General features: G+C 40.2%; 1 protein-coding gene across 1 annotated transcript in view; it reads right to left on the bottom strand.

Moving 5' to 3' along the window:
- The window catches only part of LOC113640418 (segment polarity protein dishevelled homolog DVL-3), a 47,452-nt gene extending 29,465 nt beyond the window's left edge, over nucleotides 1–17,987 (bottom strand). The window contains exon 1 of the mRNA XM_027142925.2: nucleotides 17,249–17,987. Within this exon, the coding sequence (XP_026998726.1) occupies nucleotides 17,249–17,409 (161 nt within the window). The 5' untranslated portion in view covers nucleotides 17,410–17,987. The remainder of the gene's footprint in view (nucleotides 1–17,248) is intronic.
- Between the last annotated feature and the right edge of the window lie 333 nt (nucleotides 17,988–18,320).

Here is an 18,320-nt window from a genome sequence, read left to right as displayed (position 1 = left end):
CACATAGATGAGACAAGTTTTGAATTAATGTTCCACAGAGCTTACACAAACAATGCAAATATGCAACAAAATACACACAAATACCAAATGCAAATATTCCCAAATACACCCAAGGCTCATAGTTTCTAACCCCAGCAGGCACTGAACACGGCAGGAAAATAAAGCAGGGAAAGTAGGTCAGTCTCATGAAGAAACAGTAATTCAGCCTGAGATGAAGAAATAGCCTGCAACGGGAAAGAACCTTGACTGCTTAAAGAAGCCAGGGCCATACTGACCTCTCTCTCTCTCTCTCTTTCTCTACAGTGTGTGTGTGTGTGTATATATATATATATATATATATATATATATATATTTATTTATTTACCCACACACACACAACATGCAAACCTCTAGCTAGATCATGTTGTGATGTTGCCAGATATAGTTTAAAAGAGAGTCCAGCCATTTAAATGCCCCGCAAGTACAGGTTAAAGCCAAAAGAAGTATGAAGGGGGGGAGAGAGAGAGAGAGAGAGAGAGAGAGAGAGAGAACAAGCAAGTAGTTAAGAGAAAGAGAAACAGTAATAAAACAGTTGTTAATAGAGTGTTTGTTCATTCAATTTTCTTGTATGTATAAAGGTCTTTCTGTGTGTGTGTGTGTGTGTGTGTGTGTGTGTGTGTGTGTGTGTGTGTGTGTGTGTGTGTGTGTGTGCGCGTGTGTGTGTGCGAGGTGCATATGTAGTTTAATTATTTTGTTTTATATTTATATAAGATTTATATTTATAATTATTTTGTTTGTTTTGATGGGACGGTGTATTTATGTGTGAGTGTGTGTGTGTGTGTGAGAGAGAGAGAGCGAGAGAGCGAGAGACAGAGAGAGAGAGGGAAAGAGAAATGGAAGACATGCCAAACGGATCAGCTCTCCAGTCCTAATCCGGCAGCAAAATTACAGTGAGGTCAATATTTATGACTCAGGCTCGCCATGACCTAACAAAACACACGATTTCTGGGTTTCTCAGTTACAAGCTTGTTTTTTTCCTCTCTTTCCCATTTGCACAGTTAAAACTCCATCATCAGAAACGAAGCTTCAATTCAGACTAATGTGATTCTGGGGTGATTGAACAGATTTAATGCAATGGGCAACACCAAGCTCTGGATTGCACTGGGCTCTGAGGTCTGGGGCTCGTTTCTATATAATGTGTGAAAGCCATGCTGAGTAAGGAATGAAAGTGTTGAGGATGCGAAATAAACTTAAAAAAATCTCATCTGAAAAATTAGTGTTCCTCATTCAGGAGGAATTTATTTTTTTTGTAAAAACAAACCAATGGTGATGAGCCCCGCCTTTGGTGTGCCGCTTCAAGTGTACGGACCAAGTGTGAAAACACCCTGAAGATCCGAGGAAGGACTTTATATGTTTACTGTTAAAGCCTTCTCTGGTCAATATGGTGCCCAGTCAGGGCCTGGTCCTCCATCTGTCCATGCCATGTGTGTGTTTTTGGATGATAATCATGATGTTAACGACCATACAGTCCAGGCAGCTGCTGTGTCAGAGTCCTGAGGGAAAATGGCAGCCCCCACACACATGTACACACACACACACATCATGAGCAGGATGCAGCCAGCTGGTATAAACCTCCTACCTAAAAAAAAAAAAATTGACCGGTTTCAACATTCTTGTTGAACGTTACATTCTTTTCTCCATCTCTTCACTCATATGCTAAAAATCAGCGTCTCTCTGAGCACCTTGTAAACTGGAGGCTGAACTTGGTTGTAATTTGTAGACAGCAGCTCTGTGTTTGACTTCAGACACCAGGGGTCTCATTTATATTGTGTTTTTGAAACAAGTCGTAATTCTTTTTGTAATTACTTTAAAATTCTGAAAACATTAGCAGAGGATGTACTTTTTATTAAACATCTTTAGTCCATTTTATCCATGCTGGATTGCTTTCATTTTAGAAGTGCACTTCATTGGACCTGTTTTGTTTGGTTATTGTTTTCCCATAATGTTATTTCCAAAAGTGTGTGGTACACCTTCCATTATACCCATATGTGCTTGTTGTTCATCCCATTCCATCCCATCCAGTCACCCATCTATTCTGCACTTTTGCTGCTCTAAGAGCCTCTACTCTTCTGCCAACGATATCTGCTAGATATTGGAACATGGTCTCACTTTGTGTCGAATGGCATTGTCATGCTGGAACATCTTTGTACCTCTTATTTCCAGTAAAGGGAAATTACAGAGCTGTGGGGGATGCAGTAGCCTAGTGGTTAAGGCGTCGGCCTAGTGGTTAAGGCGTCGGCCTAGTGGTTAAGGCGTCGGCCTAGTGGTTAAGGCATTAGACTAGTGGTTAAGGCATCAGACTAGTGGTTAAGGCATCAGACTAGTGGTTAAGGCTTTAGCCTAGTGGTTAAGGCGTCGGCCTAGTGGTTAAGGCGTCGGCCTAGTGGTTAAGGCATTAGACTAGTGGTTAAGGCATCAGACTAGTGGTTAAGGCATCAGACTAGTGGTTAAGGCTTTAGCCTAGTGGTTAAGGCGTTAGACTAGTGGTTAAGGCGTTAGACTAGTGGTTAAGGCTTTAGACTAGTGGTTAAGGCGTTAGCCTAGTGGTTAAGGCGTTGGCCTAGTGGTTAAGGCGTTGGCCTAGTGGTTAAGGCGTTGGCCTAGTGGTTAAGGCGTTGGCCTAGTGGTTAAGGCGTTAGCCTAGTGGTTAAGGCGTTAGCCTAGTGGTTAAGGCGTTAACCTAGTGGTTAAGGCTTTAGCCTAGTGGTTAAGGCTTTAGCCTAGTGGTTAAGGCATTAGACTAGTGGTTAAGCCTTTAGCCTAGTGGTTAAGGTGTTATACTAGTGGTTAAGGCATTAGACTAGTGGTTAAGGCTTTAGCCTAGTGGTTAAGGCATTAGACTAGTGGTTAAGGCTTTAGCCTAGTGGTTAAGGCATTAGACTAGTGGTTAAGCCTTTAGCCTAGTGGTTAAGGTGTTATACTAGTGGTTAAGGCATTAGACTAGTGGTTAAGGCTTTAGCCTAGTGGTTAAGGCATCAGACTAGTGGTTAAGGCATCAGACTAGTGGTTAAGGCATTAGACTAGTGGTTAAGGCTTTAGCCTAGTGGTTAAGGCGTTAGCCTAGTGGTTAAGGCGTTAGACTAGTGGTTAAGGCGTTAGCCTAGTGGTTAAGGCATTAGACTAGTGGTTAAGGCATTAGACTAGTGGTTAATGCATTAGACTAGTGGAAAAGGCATTAGACTAGTGGAAAAGGCATTAGACTAGTGGAAAAGGCATTAGACTAGTGCAGACATGGGCAAACTATGGCCCGCGGGACATATACGGCTTGTTGGGCTTTTTAATCCGGCCCGCCGAACTAGTCCACGTTATATTATTAAATTAAATTTTATTATAAAAACACCACAATCATTTTACTAGCTGTAATTCCCATCTTTCCCCAGCAGATGGCGCACCCAAAGACATTGACTCTTGAGTGTGATGCATTACGGTTACTCTCTACTTCATTTTGTTGCTTTGCATTTTCAGCCCTTCAGTTAAAATGAGCGGACCGAAGAAAAGAAAAGTAGACAGTGAGTGCCGAGTGTTCAATAAAGAGTGGACAACAAAATATTTTTTTCACTGAAGTCCGATCAACAGCTGTCTGTCTGATATGCCAAGAAACTGTAGCAGTTTTTAAAGAATACAACATCAGCCTTCATTTTGCTACAAAACATGCTAACTACGCTAGTAAACAGTCTCCACAAGAACGGGTGACTACAGCTCATTGATTGACGGCTAATTTACAGACTCAGCAAAACCTTTTTTACAGACAAACTGCGATTCAAGAGTCAAGTACTAAGGCAAGTTTTTTGCTGGTATTCAACTTAGTAAAGGCGAGTAAGCCTTTCTCCAAAGACGAATTTTTAAAAGAATGCATGGTTGAGACAGCAGGTCTCTTGTGTCCGGAGAGAAAAGGCAAACTTTTATGCTTCACTTAACAAAGCCACATTTCCAAACCTCCGGAGGATGGCAAAGAAGATGCTGAAGTTGTTTGGCTCAACCTATCTGTGTGAACAGACATTCAGTGTCATGAACATCATCAACAAAGCCCGTCACAGATCCAAGTTAACTGATCAACACCTTGGATCTATCTTGAGAATTGCCACAACAAATATAACGCCAGACATTGATGCATACACTGTTCCCACTGAAACTGAATGGGAGTTTATTACTTCGTTTTTAAATTAATACATTTGTAAAACAATTTTTACAATAAACTAAGCACAATGGTGTTTTGCTGCCTGTTAAAGGCCAAATCTTTTCATGTAATGGTTTTTACATTTAATTTATATTAGTTCACACAAACACACCAATCACCTATTCTGGCCCGGCCCCTCTGTCAAATTTTAGTAACCACTGTGGCCCGTGAGTCAAAAAGTTTGCCCACCCCTGGGTTAAGGCGTTAGACTAGTGGTTAAGGCTTTAGCCTAGTGGTTAAGGCTTTAGCCTAGTGGTTAAGGCGTTAGACTAGTGGTTAAGGCTTTAGCCTAGTGGTTAAGGCGTTAGCCTAGTGGTTAAGGCGTTAGCCTAGTGGTTAAGGCGTTAGACTAGTGGTTAAGGCGTTAGCCTAGTGGTTAAGGCATTAGCCTTGTGGTTAAGGCATTAGACTAGTGGTTACGGTGTTAGACTAGTGGTTACGGTGTTAGACTAGGGCTGGTCGATAAAACAATAACGATATGTATCGCGATAGACACGTGATCAATATCAATAAAAAATGTGTTCAATAAAATGTTCGATATTTTTTATTCTTCGTTGGAAGAAAACAGAGGTTGCGAAGCAAGTTTGATTGCAGTAACAAAGGCTCTCAACTCTCTGGTAATCTAGCAACGTAGGGAGTGGCACGCTAACAGCCAATCATGTAACCATATCACGTTTTGTTTGCGCCATATTGTTGTCTCATGCTGGTCTGCTGGATTCCTATTAAGTAACTGCCGACTGATAAGCAGAAAATGAGCGCCGCAGCGAGCGAGGAAATTGTAAATAAAGAGGAAAAGTCAGCTCGCCAGTATGGCAGTTTTTTGGATAAGTCTGACCGTAGTCAGACCAATGTCGTCTGCAAATTATGCAAGACCATCTTCCCCGTTTATATTTAACACTTTGCACTATTTTATTGCACTTTATTAAGCATTTCTTACATTGCAGCCACCAGGCACTGACGCTGGGTGATATCTTCAAGATGGCCGACAACACTCCGGTGGACAAGCTTAAAAAATGTCTTTCCAATTAGTCCATGTTGTGTGATTTAATGTTCTATTAAAGCTAAATTATACTTAATGCCCCATTTGAGACAATTGTACCCTTCTAACGTTCACACACTTGACACTAGTGTACATAGTGTGTAGTGCGAGTGCGTAGACTGTAATACGTCATTTGGGACACGACTTCTGTGTTTTCATCTTTGTGGCAGTTTGGAGAAGGCCCACATATGAGCAGGATGGACAGATGTCCACAAACTTTCAGCCATGCACGTAGCCATGTACTTCTGGTTGCTCTGTTTGGTTACGTTCAGAATAATCAGAACTCGGTGAAAACGGCGTCGACGGAAACAAGTCAAGTCTAGTCCTCCTTGTTGCTAATTAGCATTCCAGAAATTCCCTTAAAATTGACCTAACTTATACGTAAAGGAAGATTTTTGAAGAAAAACTATTTCAGACATGTGACCTTACAGTGACCTTGACATCTGTTGGTTTCGGTGTTAATTCGAGTGAAATCCTACAAACGTTCCGTAGCTCGTTCCTTAGATATCAGCCTAAGAATAATCTTGGACTTTGTGCAGGTTTTACGTTCAAAGAGACTTTGTGCACTAAATATTTATACTCCTTTGAGGTCCACTTTTCTTACATCTTCTTCACCACGTCTGTAGGCTTGCACGGCAATGCCCTTTTTACCAGAACACAAGCTTTCTGTTCCGCTGACGCAAAGGAAACGGACTTATCTGACATTTTCTACATAAGTCCGATATAAAACGAATCGGGACTCTGTTGGGTTTCAGTGTGAGACGTGTGTTTCCACCTCTGTTGATAACCTCCGACAGAATTTCAGTGGTTGAAGAGAACACCTTCAAATTTTAGATGCTAATGAACAAACACTTGGGGCATCGCAGAGAGCAGAAATAGGTTTGATATCAACACGTACTTTGAAGATAGAAACATTTGTGTGGAAAAAAAATAACCGTTTTCTTTTTTCTGGATGTTTTTGCCTCCTGTATTCCAGTTAAAACAGAAATGCTTATCAAAAACAACAGATTCTTAAATCCTTGGGTGTTTCCTTTCATGTGAGCCATTAAGCACTGCCGTAGACTGTGACATGACGAAGAAATTCAACTCTGGACATGGACACGACTTAGTAAACTTATTAAGCTACTCAGCAGTACTAAAAATCCTCTTTCTGTCAGGTGAGTGAAGAGCGTGATCTAAAACAAAGGGATTCAAACGGATTGGTAGTTTTGCTGCTTTGGAAAATATTTGGTTGGATGATTGGTGGTGGAAAATAGCTTTGGGTTGAGTAACACCTAAACAATAAGCAAACAAAGTGACGCTGAGATTTCAGTCTGGTGTGGGATTGGGAAAAGGAAAAGGAAAAGAAAAAGAAAGAAAAGAAAAAGACAGTACAATTCTTTCCTCGTCTTTCTACCCGACCAAGACAAAGGAGAACGTAGACATATCATACAAAAATAAAGACAGCTACGATTTACAAAGTGAAGTCATTACAGTTGGCAGGTTTCTACAAAGTAGAACATCTTTAATATCTGGGGGTCTCATTTATCAACCGTTCCGTCCCATTCCATCCCACTTACTGTCAGTCATGTCGACAAAAACGACAGAGCAAACGGTGCCAAGGTGCGTAGAAAGTGACAGATGAAATGTAAATGAAAGTCTTTAAAAGACATTTAAGACATACTTTAAATGTCTTTATGTTTATTTATTTCATTCATTCATTTTCTACCGCTTATCCGAACTTCTCGGGTCACGGGGAGCCTATGCCTATCTCAGGCGTCATCGGGCATCGAGGCAGTATACACCCTGGACAGAGTGCCAACCCATCGCAGGGCACACACACACACTCTCATTCACTCACACACACTCACACACTACGGACAATTTTCCAGAGATGCCAATCGACCTACCATGCATGTCTTTGGACCAGGGGAGGAAACCGGAGTACCCGAAGGAAACCCCTGAGGCACGGGGAGAACATGCAAACTCCACACACACAAGGCGGTGGCGGGAATCGAACCCCAAACCCTGGAGGTGTGAGGCAAACGTGCTAACCACTAAGCCACCGTGCCCCTATTTATTTATTTATTTGTTTGTTTATTTATTTATTTATTTATTTGCATTCCCTTTTGCGTTCTGTGTACAGCTGAGAAATGACATTGTTGGAAAAATCTTCAGGTAACGAGGATCATGCCTCAAAATGAAGCAAAATACTTTATTTGTTTTTAAAAATTATTTGTTAGGGTATTACATTGTAATGAAGATCAGCACACTTCCATAAATTAGGGATTTAACAGTGGATGGTGACGCGGCGCAAAAACAAGCCTTAGCTTTCTGTAAATAATACACCGAATGTAGCTGCACTGTCTGTGCCCCGTTCTGTGAACAGCAGAGATCCCAATCTACACAAACGATACAGCTGAAATGAACAGAGCTCTCTGGTCATGTGATCACTTTCTTTTTTCGGAAATCTGCATCATTATTAGAAATCTGCACTCCTACTTCACTTCGACCGACCGATTTATATGTTATACGGTTACACAACTACATAATAACTGTTAAAAACAGCTCCGTCTCTAATGAAGCCAGCTCCATGCTGCGGGCATTTTAGTCGACTTTGGAGCTCTAATAAATTTCAATGGATCACTTATCATTTTTCTCAGGTCAGAGATTTTGTTTTATTTGATCAAATGTTTTAAGAAATATACATTTTTTTTAGAAATAAATATTTATTTATTTTTAGCATAAATACTTAGGGTTATTTTTTAGTTGCAATACTAAACGCACATTTGATTTGGTCTTTTAAGATCTTTTCGATTATAATTTTTCTCAATTCACATTTTAAACTGAGAATAATTCGAGAATCGTATCGAGTCGACTCAAACGGTGACTGGAGTTTATCTGTACAACGCTGCCGGCGTGTGTATATGACGATCACGTTCGTACAAAAACACAGCTGTATCCCTCAATTTGCTCTATTAACTTGTGCCATTTGTTTAATCAAGCTGAGTTTATAGTTTACTTCAGAAAAGTCAAATCTGGCTCCAGGGTAAACTTAACATATGAGTGTATTGTCAGATGAACATATATTTTACATGCATTCCTTTCTCTAACACTTTCATGCAAATTGACTTGCAGACTCGAATCCATGCATGTAGCTTCATGTAGTCGAAGCATCAGAGTTAAGCACTTGAGGGCCCAACATTCCCAGCTCCGAGATTCGCTAAACTGGGAATGACTTCTTACCCCAGATGTAGTAAACCAGTCTAGATATATTTGCTATACATGAGCAATATATTTGTTGCTTACAAGTAACACACGTCTATTTCGCCCGAAATGTTAATACGGTCGTATGCGAAAGTTTAGGAACCCCTGACAATTTCCATGATTGTCATTTATAAATATTTGGGTGTTTGGATCAGCAATTTCATTTTGAGCTATCAAATAACTGAAGGACACAGTAATATTTCAGTAGTAAAATGAGGTTTATGGGATTAACAGAAAATGTGCAATAGGCATCAAAACCAAATTAGACAGGTGCAGAAATTTGGGCCCCCTTGCCATTTTGTTGATTTGAATACCTGCAACTACTTAGCACTGATTAACTGGAACACACAATTGGTTTGGTGAGCTCATTAAGCCTTGAACTTCATAGAAAGGTACATCCAATCATGAGAAAAGGTATTTAAGGTGGCCATTATGGTTTACGGGAAGGCTACAAAAAGTTATCACAGAGATATAAGCTGTCAGTGTCCACTGTGAGGAACATAGTGAGGAAATGGTAGACCACAGGCACAGGTCTTGTTAAGGACAGAAGTGGCAGGCCACGTAAAAGATTAGGGAGGCAAAGGATGGTGAGAACGGTCAAAAACAGCCCACAGACCACCTCCAAAGACCTACAACATCGACTTGCTGCAGATGGTGTCACTGTGCATCGTTCAACAATTTAGAGCACTTTGCACAAGGTAAAGCTGTACGTGAGAGTGATGCGAAAGAAGCCTTTTCTGCACACACACCACAAACCGAGTCGCTTGGAGGTACGTATGCAAGCGCACATTTGGACAAGCCAGCTTGTGGAGTGATGAAACAAAGACTGTGTTATTCAGTCATAACAAGGGGCGTTATGCACGGCAGCAGAAGAACACAGCATTCCAAGTAAAACACTTGCTACCCACAGTAAAATTTGGTGGCGGTTCTATCGTGCTGTGGGGCTGTGTGGCCAGTGTCGGTACTGGAAATCTGGTTAAAGTTGAGGGTCGCATGTATTCACAGGGCTGGATATTTCAACAAGACAACGACCTAAAACACTGCTCAATATCTAGAATGGCCATCCCAGTCTGTTCTGGAAAGGCCATCCCAGTCCCCAGACCTGAATATCATTGAACATATGTGGGGTGATTTGAAGCGAGCTGTCCATGCTCGGCAACCATCAAACCTAACTGAACTGGAGATGTTTTATAAGGAGGAGTGGTCCAAAACACATTCATCCAGAATCCAGACACTCATTACAGGCTATAGGAAGCGTGTAAAGGCTGTTATTTCTGCTAAAGGAGGCTCTACTAAATATTGGTGATTTTTCTGTTGGGGTGCCCAAATTTTTGCACCTGTCTAATTTGGTTTTGTTAATCCAATAAACCTCATTTCACTACTGAAATATAACCTTCGGTTATATGTGTCCTTCAGTTATTTCACAGATCAAAATGAAATTGTTGATCCAAACACCCAAATATTTATAAATGAAAATCATTGAAATTGTCAGGGGTTCCTGAACTTTTGCATACGACTGTATATCTTAATTTTTAAATAATTGCATCAAATAGTTAGCGATGTAAAACTATCCAGTCTAATGTTCAACAAACACCTTAAGACACTGTCAAATACTCTCATTATCATATATATATATATACACTCTCATTATCATTATGACACAATAGCGCAGCATACCCGAATGCTCAAATCTGATTGGTCAAGAGAAATGCATTATTTCTCTATTACTTGTTATATATTATATGGCTGTAACGTGATTTCTGTGGCAGACGAGATTTTTACAATAAACAGATTTTAAAAAGCAGGTTTAACAAAGTAAAACCTACGATCGCTGATGTGGAGACATTTTATTTAATGTTTCAGGAAGGAATTGTAAGCACTTCAGCAATGTCTTCAGGGACCAAAAAGATGATTGCTAAAGATGATTGATTTATGATTGCTGTTTTGTTTTTTTGGTAAAATGGCGAGAGAGAGAGTGAGAGAGAGAGAGAGAGAGAGAGAGAGAGAGAGTGAGAGAGAGAGAGAGAGAGAGAGAGAGAGAGAGAGAGAGAGAGGAGAGAGAGAGAGATCTGCGGACGACGCCGAGACTTTTGGGTAGATTAAGATAGCAGTAGACGGGGAGCTTAGAAAGACTAGATACTTTTTATCTCACTACCTCTAAGTTGTATACATCCCTCTCTTTTCTCGCGATATATCTCTCTTCTCTCTCTCTCACTCCATCCACTCTCTCTCTATCTCTCTCTCTCCTCCTTGTTTACCTCTCTCTCTCCCTTTTTATCTCTCTCTCTCTTTCTCTCTCTCTCTCTCGTCTCTCTCTCTCTCTCTCCTCTTCTCTCTCTCGAGATAAGAGAGAGAGAGAGAGAGAATGTATCCACGTCGCATAAATAAAAATATTCCATGAGCCAGGGCTTTTTAATTAGTTTGTCACCTTTCATGAAATGTTTCCCAAATGAGGGGCCGGAGAGATCCGACTTGCACTATGAGCGATGACACAACAACACAGTAGCTATGTTGTATTTTTGCACCATAAGACACCCAAGTAAGCTTTTTTCCTACATTTAAACATACGCATGTTTTACATAACCTGCATAACAACAAGGTCATTGCATTGTAAGACAACCAAGTGGACTTTTTTCCACATTCGAATGGGTAAATCCGAGAGCATTCAGAATTTTTGTGAAAAAACCTGAAGAAAGAAATGAGCAGAAGAAATGATACTAACAAAAGTTCTCATCTGTCATCGTCCTGTCAGTCGTCATTTCTCACAGTAGAGGCTGCTCGCGCCACTCGCCTGACGTCGCGTGACTCCTGCTGTGTGCTGCGATTGAACAGGACGCACTTCATAACTGTGGGGTCCGTTTTCTGACTGAACTAAATTTATTCTAGAGATGTCTTTTTAAAACAAGGCTATCTGAAGGGCCCAAACAAATTACCTTGCTGGCCGGCAACTGAACAGCTCGGCCAAAAGCTTTGGGGTGATAGCACTCTACTTATGCGTCACGCTCTATCTAACCCCCCAACCACACTCCACACACACACACACACACACACACATACACACACTCACAGAGCTGGAATGAATAGCTTTAATATAACACCATGGTCTGTCATGTGTTACTGCTTAAATAGATAAAATTCAAATTCAGAGGGACAATAACCACACAGCCTCCTCATTAACTGCACACAATGACAATAAACTGCACTCAGAAAAAAAAAAGTCGGTTGTGTCCAGCATTTAGCAGACGCCCTTATCCAGAGCAACTTACATTTTATCTCATTTTTATACAACTGAGCAATCGAGGGTTAAGAGCCTTGCTCAGGGGCCCAGCAGTGGCAGCTTGGTGGATGTAGGAATCAAACTCACAACCTTCCGATTGGTAGCCCAACACCTTAACCACTAGGCTACCACACCCTGTGTCCAAAATGTCCAACGCTGTATTTTTATACCACTGTAAGTCTCTGTGACATTGCATTAAGAGCTACGTTACCCTCGATGCTGCACCAAAACACGACTGAGGGAAACATTTCAGCTGAACCACTGATCAGCCATTTTCCAAACAAACTTTTATTAGAAAAAGCTCAGCAAAGTCACAGCAGGTGGCTGCCAAAGACTAACCTGAGACCTTCTAATAAATATAACAAGTACATGTTGGTGGAAAGTGAGATGTTGATGTGGAAAAGTCATGTGCTTAGTGAAGCTAAGGGGAAAAAATAAACTGGATATGTGAAATGAGTCCATAACAGGACAGTGGACTGTAGAACCATAAGTCTTCATCGATAACATCCTGCGTTCATACAATCCGTTTAAACATGAGTACCAGAAATGCATCACCAGGCATGTGAGCGTATCACCTTTTCCCAAAATTATTTTTTAATAAATAAAATTTGTTTTAAAGAAATCACGCCTACATTTACCCGTTGTTGTCGTTTTTATGAGCAAAAATAAAAAATGCTTCGAATTTTTTTAAATAAAAAATAATTCTTCCTAAATAAAAACCTTCAAAATTAAGTGATTTCTTTTTATACAATTTTATATACAGTATATATATACACACACACACACACACACACACACACACACACACACACACACACACACACACACACACACACCCCAAATAAATACATTCATAAAAAATGTACAAATCTAATTAAAAGATTTTTTCAAAAAACAAATAAAAAATTACAAATTAAAATGTAAACGATTTTTAAGTTGAGGTTATAAACATTGTTCTATTTTCAGAGGTATTTAAAGATGTGTATCTTTTAAGTAAAATATACTGCAAGTCATTTTAGATCTTAAAATAAAATCATTAAAATAGTAAATATTTAACACATTATATATATATATATATACATAATAACATATTAAAAAAAACCTTGATAGTTAATACATTATGCTGAAAAATGAATAAGATTTACTTTATATTATGATATAAGTTAAATATCATGTACGCTGTAAAAATGAAAACTACAATCTAATTGCAGCAATAAAAGAAAAGGTCAAAAGCACTGATTAATATTTTTATCATGCTTTTAATTACAAATAACAGGGAACGCGAGTGTATCCTACATACTGAGTGGTTCAAAAAATTCCATGCTGGACTACTTTTTTTTCCCCATCCATCCTGTCGGTCATGTTTTTAACACGCTCTTCTATTACAGCTCAGAAACACAAACATACTGAAATCTGACCCGATATACCCTTTACTGAGTAGACGAAAGGATGATCTGATGCAAAAATAGCCAGAAGAAATAAGGCATGACTTTCTCCAGGACAGGAAGCTGAATTAGCAACAGGAATATAATAGCTACCTTTATTTACAGTTAATTTGGGTGACTAAAACGAAACAAATAAGTATCAGTGTTTTTGCGTTCTTTGTTCTTTAATTCTCTGATTGGTCAGGAGGTTTGGGTTAATTAACGGTAACGCTGACAGGGTTGTATTAACGCTTTATTGTTGTCGTTTCTATAGCGACAACTCGTTTGCAGGATCTCGTGTGACGGACAATCCAGACAAAATCGAAAGATAATGATAAATGGATTATGAAATGTGTTTGATGTCGTGGAGCTAACTATTGTTTATAATATTTCTCGAGTGTCAGCACTTTGTCATTTTCACTATGCTTTTTTTCCCCACTGCTATAACGTAGGCTTGTTTTGTGAATGTTCAAGAACACTTTAATGGTTTAAAATATATAACACCTTCTTGACGATTAAGTAAAAACTTTGCTGGCAAATCGCTGTTAGTGTACCAGGAATAAACCATGTCAAAAGGTGCTGTTATAAGAAAATGATAATCACTATATAACAATATAATAACAACAATAACTAATCCGTCGGTCGGGTTGCATCACACCGAGCCGATGTTACATTTACAGCATTTGGCAGACACCCTTATCCAGAGCGACTTACATTATTTCATATTTATACAACTGAGCAATTGAGGGTTAAGGGCCTTGCTCAGGGGCCCAACAGTGGCATCTTATGCCCCTTTTCCACCGAGGCAGTTTGAGTGCTGGTTCGGAGCCAGAGCCTAATTTAGAACCAGTCAAAGCACCGGCTCTGAACCAGGAAAAGTGGTTCTTAAGTAGCACCAAAACGTTGCTGGTCTAGACTTGTGAACCGCTTACGTCAGGGGCTGTGGGCGGGGCTACTGTTAGAGCATTTGATAATGTACCTTAAGTATATTAATGTTTAATACACTTTTACTTTACCGCGATATGATACATTATCAGCACGCATGATAGTAGGTAGCTACATGCTAAGGCTAACTTTTTTCTGTGTTAACGATAAAATAACGTTATGTACTTTATCGATTACAACCTCCGTTTATACAGATTACATGGAGCTGCATTTACACGTTTTATTCGCCGCTTTTGGATGCCAATGTATGTTCGCAAAGCCATGAGCATTAACAGTAAAGCAACATCCACCATCGTTGTGTTTGTGTTTGCCACCGCTGCGCTAAAGTTGCTGGGACACTTGACCTGTATACAGTGACGTGACACTCGCGCTGGAAAGACAAACCGGTTCTTAGAAGGTTCGCCAGTGGAACCAACTATGAACCAGCACTAGCGCTAGCTCTGAACCAGCACCCGGTCCTTTCCGGTGGAAAAGAGGCATTAGTGGACCTGGGATCGAATTCACAACCTTCCGATTGGTAGCCCAAGTCCTACCTCATGCCCCCATTTGTTCTGCCCCTTCAAATAACTTCAAACAAATTGCAGAAGTTATGAAAAATATTAGGAAGTGACCACGATAATAACAGTGAATAAGGCGAAAACTAGAACATTACCATGCAGAACATCTTCTAAATGAGCTAATCAGACTTGGGACGACAGAATGTACACAACAGACATGTCTGGCTCTGCTTAATCGTATGAGCTGGAGTGGATGACTTGGAAGGATTTGGATAGCTAGGATTTGTGTGTATGTGTGTGTGTGTGTGTGTGTGGCCTGCTGTAAAATAAGGCCGACGCATGTAAAAGAGTCTCGCCGTTCCCGTATATCTGAGATACAAAGAAAAGATGCACTCTTAGCAAAAAAAGGGTACTAAACTGTACTTTTTTCCACCAATGGGATGCTCTCCTTACCTTTTATAAATGAAAACATTACGAGTATGATTTATGGTACGTAATTAAACAAGGAATGACGCTATTAAGTACCGTTTTCCTGAGAGCGTGTGTACGTGCCTGTAATAAGTTCCACATAATAAAATACATGCCCTACGGCAAAATTCACCGCCTAACACTGATGAGAAGCTTTATAGTAGCTATCAGGAGCAAAAGCAATTTACCCTTCCACAGCACTAGGCTCTGTATTTGCTACTTTATTTCCTTAACCATGTAACATTCGATCGCTGTCAGCAGGTCCCCGAGGTACCAACAAGAACCTAACAAGCTAATAAAAAAAATCCTAGAAGATTGAGGGTTTTTTTTGTTTTTTTTTTTTTTTACCTCAAATGCCCTTACATATGTCTTTGGAAAGGCTAAAAGCTAACATCATAAATAATTTGTGCAGTCATGATGCGATTTTCAGGGAATGTAAGGTTGTTGTTAACCGAAAACATTCTCTATGGTTAGCACACAATGGGCTAAAAAACACAGAAAACATCCAGTGAGCAGTGATCATGCGAGCTTAAAAAAAACCTTGTTGGTTGAAATCTAGTAGTCAGAGGAGAATGACCAGGCTGGTGTGAGCTAACGAATGACTATTCTTTACAATGATGGTGAGCAGAAAAGCATCTTAGAAGGCATTAGATGTCTAAATTTCATGCACGAGACCACATCAGGGTTGACTCATGTCAGCAGAACTTGACTCATGACTCAGGCTTGACTCATGTCAGCTACCTCAAGGAACATGGTGAAGACTGGAAGAAGACCAGGTGATAATTCTACCATCTATAGCTGTTTAGGTGCTTAGATGCATTTCTGCACACTATGTTTGCAAAGAGTGGTTATATCTAAATTGTAAACAACTACTGGACCTATTTGAATTTATTTCTATTCTACTGTTCAAATGTTCAAGCACACGGTAATGTCATGTATATGTATATATAATACTATATAATAGTAATAATAATAACATCATTATTATATTATTACAATATAAAAAACATGGAGTTTAAAACATTTGCTGTTGTTATAGTCTGGTCAATGATGGCTACATGGTAAAAGCTCTGGGCTACCGATCACAAAGTCAGGGTTTTAATCCCCAGCATCTCCAAGTTGGGCCCTTGAGTAAGGCCCTTAACTGTCTCCTCTCTCTCCCCCTGCACTCTGATCACAGCTTGTTAGGAAATAATAATGATGTATCTGTGACAAATATAGGCCTCATCTTTACTTCTAACGTTAACGAAGCACTGCGAATACATACTTGATCAGACTACGTACCAAAATAGGAATTAAGAATAATCTTTCACATTGTTACGTTTACATTCGAGGTATACTTCTTATGTTTGTTTTCCAGCTCTGGCTTAATTGTCCCAAGCAGTGATTAATAAGATCAATAATCTAATCGAATCTTACTTGAACGAATTATAAATCAAGTCGTTATCACTGAAACTCTTCTAATCTGACTAAAAGGCAGACAAACAGACGGTAGCGGACGAAGCGTCGTCCACACGCACGATTAAACCTGTCGTACGATTCCGTCATCAGTCCGTCCAGATGTATAAGATTAAAACCAAGCTGAGGATCATTTCCCACTGGATTAGTTTTAACCAATTTCCCTTCCTGTCCTACAGAGCGAGCGCCAAGCCCCGACTCCTTCTTCACTCTTTCCCCAACAGGGCTCTTTTTCTTCTCTGAAGCGTCTGTGTGTCTGGTTGACCTGAGAAACCCTGCAGACCTCCTCAGAGCCTCAGAAAGAAAGAAAAAATCCAGAAGAAAAGAGAAAACACTTCAGACTTGTAAATGAAAAGCTCACAGTCCGTCCCCTCCTCATACCAACATCCATATACAGCTCAAATGTCCTCCATTACAAACATACGTGTGTTTAGTGTTTGAAAGCTGTTCAGATTTATGCTTCATTTTAAAGCCACAGAATGTAAACATGTATAAAACATTTCTCACCTTTTAACCCCTAGCATTTTTACCCCCCAAACAATAACCCAGGTTGTGTGAATGGAAACAGACTAGGAAATGGTTTAAAATCTAGTTCTTTTTTCAGATAACACGGACATCATGACTGTAACAGGGTCTCATAAACAAACTGAGTCTGAATCATGACCATTTAAATCTTACCCGAAATCATCGTCCATTGATTTGAAGAAGAATTTATAGTTAGGTTTATTAAGGACTTGTTTAAAGTGTGCCAGTGTGACTTCTTCTGCCGGGACGGACACTTTGACCAGGTACGGAGTCTCCTGGTCGTCCAGGTGGTAGATAATTTTCGTCTCCCCCATTGCGGCCCGCTGGGGTGGAGAAGGCCGGGAGCATCGGGACTCGCGTACCTCCCGAAGCCGCTCCTGGGCGCCGGGACGCCGGTGAAGGCTGATGAGGTGAACCGCTGAGCTCTTTTCACCGGGATTCTGCGCTGTTATTCTACTCTTTTTTTTATACAATAAAGCGGTTTGACGCTCCGATTTCACCCGTAATATACTACAGTCTTTACGGTATCACAGCCTGGCGTAATATTCCTCTCTGTCCGATATTGTCACGCGTTTTATTGACAATTCCGCTGACTTTCTATATAACAATAAACCGCAAATAAACTACAGACGATTTGTAATAGGTTGTAAACTTGTACCGCGATTATTACACTATCTAACAGACTACGTGTGTCATTAATAATAGCACGGATAATCTAAACGAATATGACAGATAATCCCGTAGTTTATTAGCCTTTTGCACAGGTATTGTCCAGAGACGAAGCGACATCAGACTGGTCCAGATTGGACTGAGCATCAATATCACCGCTGTTCAACTGTAGGGTTGCCAGATTGGACTGAGCATCAATATTACCGCTGTTCAACTGTAGGGTTGCCAGATTAGACTGAGCATCAATATCACCGCTGTTCAACTGTATAGTTGCCAGATTGGACTGAGCATCATTTTTTCACCGCTGTTCAACAGTAGGGTTGTCAGATTGGAGTGAGCATCAATTTCACCGTTGTTCAACTGTCGGGTTGCCAGGTTGGACTGAGCATCAATTTCACCGCTGTTCAACTGTAGGGTTACCAGATTGGACTGTGCATCAATAGCACCGGGTACAAATGTAGGGTTGCCAGATTGTACCGAGCATCAATATCAAGGCTGTTCAACTGTAGGGTTGCCAGGTTGGACTGAGCATCAATTACACCGCTGTTCAACTGTA

Source organism: Tachysurus fulvidraco, chromosome 13 (genome assembly GCF_022655615.1).
Source record: "Tachysurus fulvidraco isolate hzauxx_2018 chromosome 13, HZAU_PFXX_2.0, whole genome shotgun sequence".
NCBI lineage: Eukaryota > Metazoa > Chordata > Actinopteri > Siluriformes > Bagridae > Tachysurus > Tachysurus fulvidraco.
This window is presented reverse-complemented; position numbering and strand designations above follow the sequence as displayed.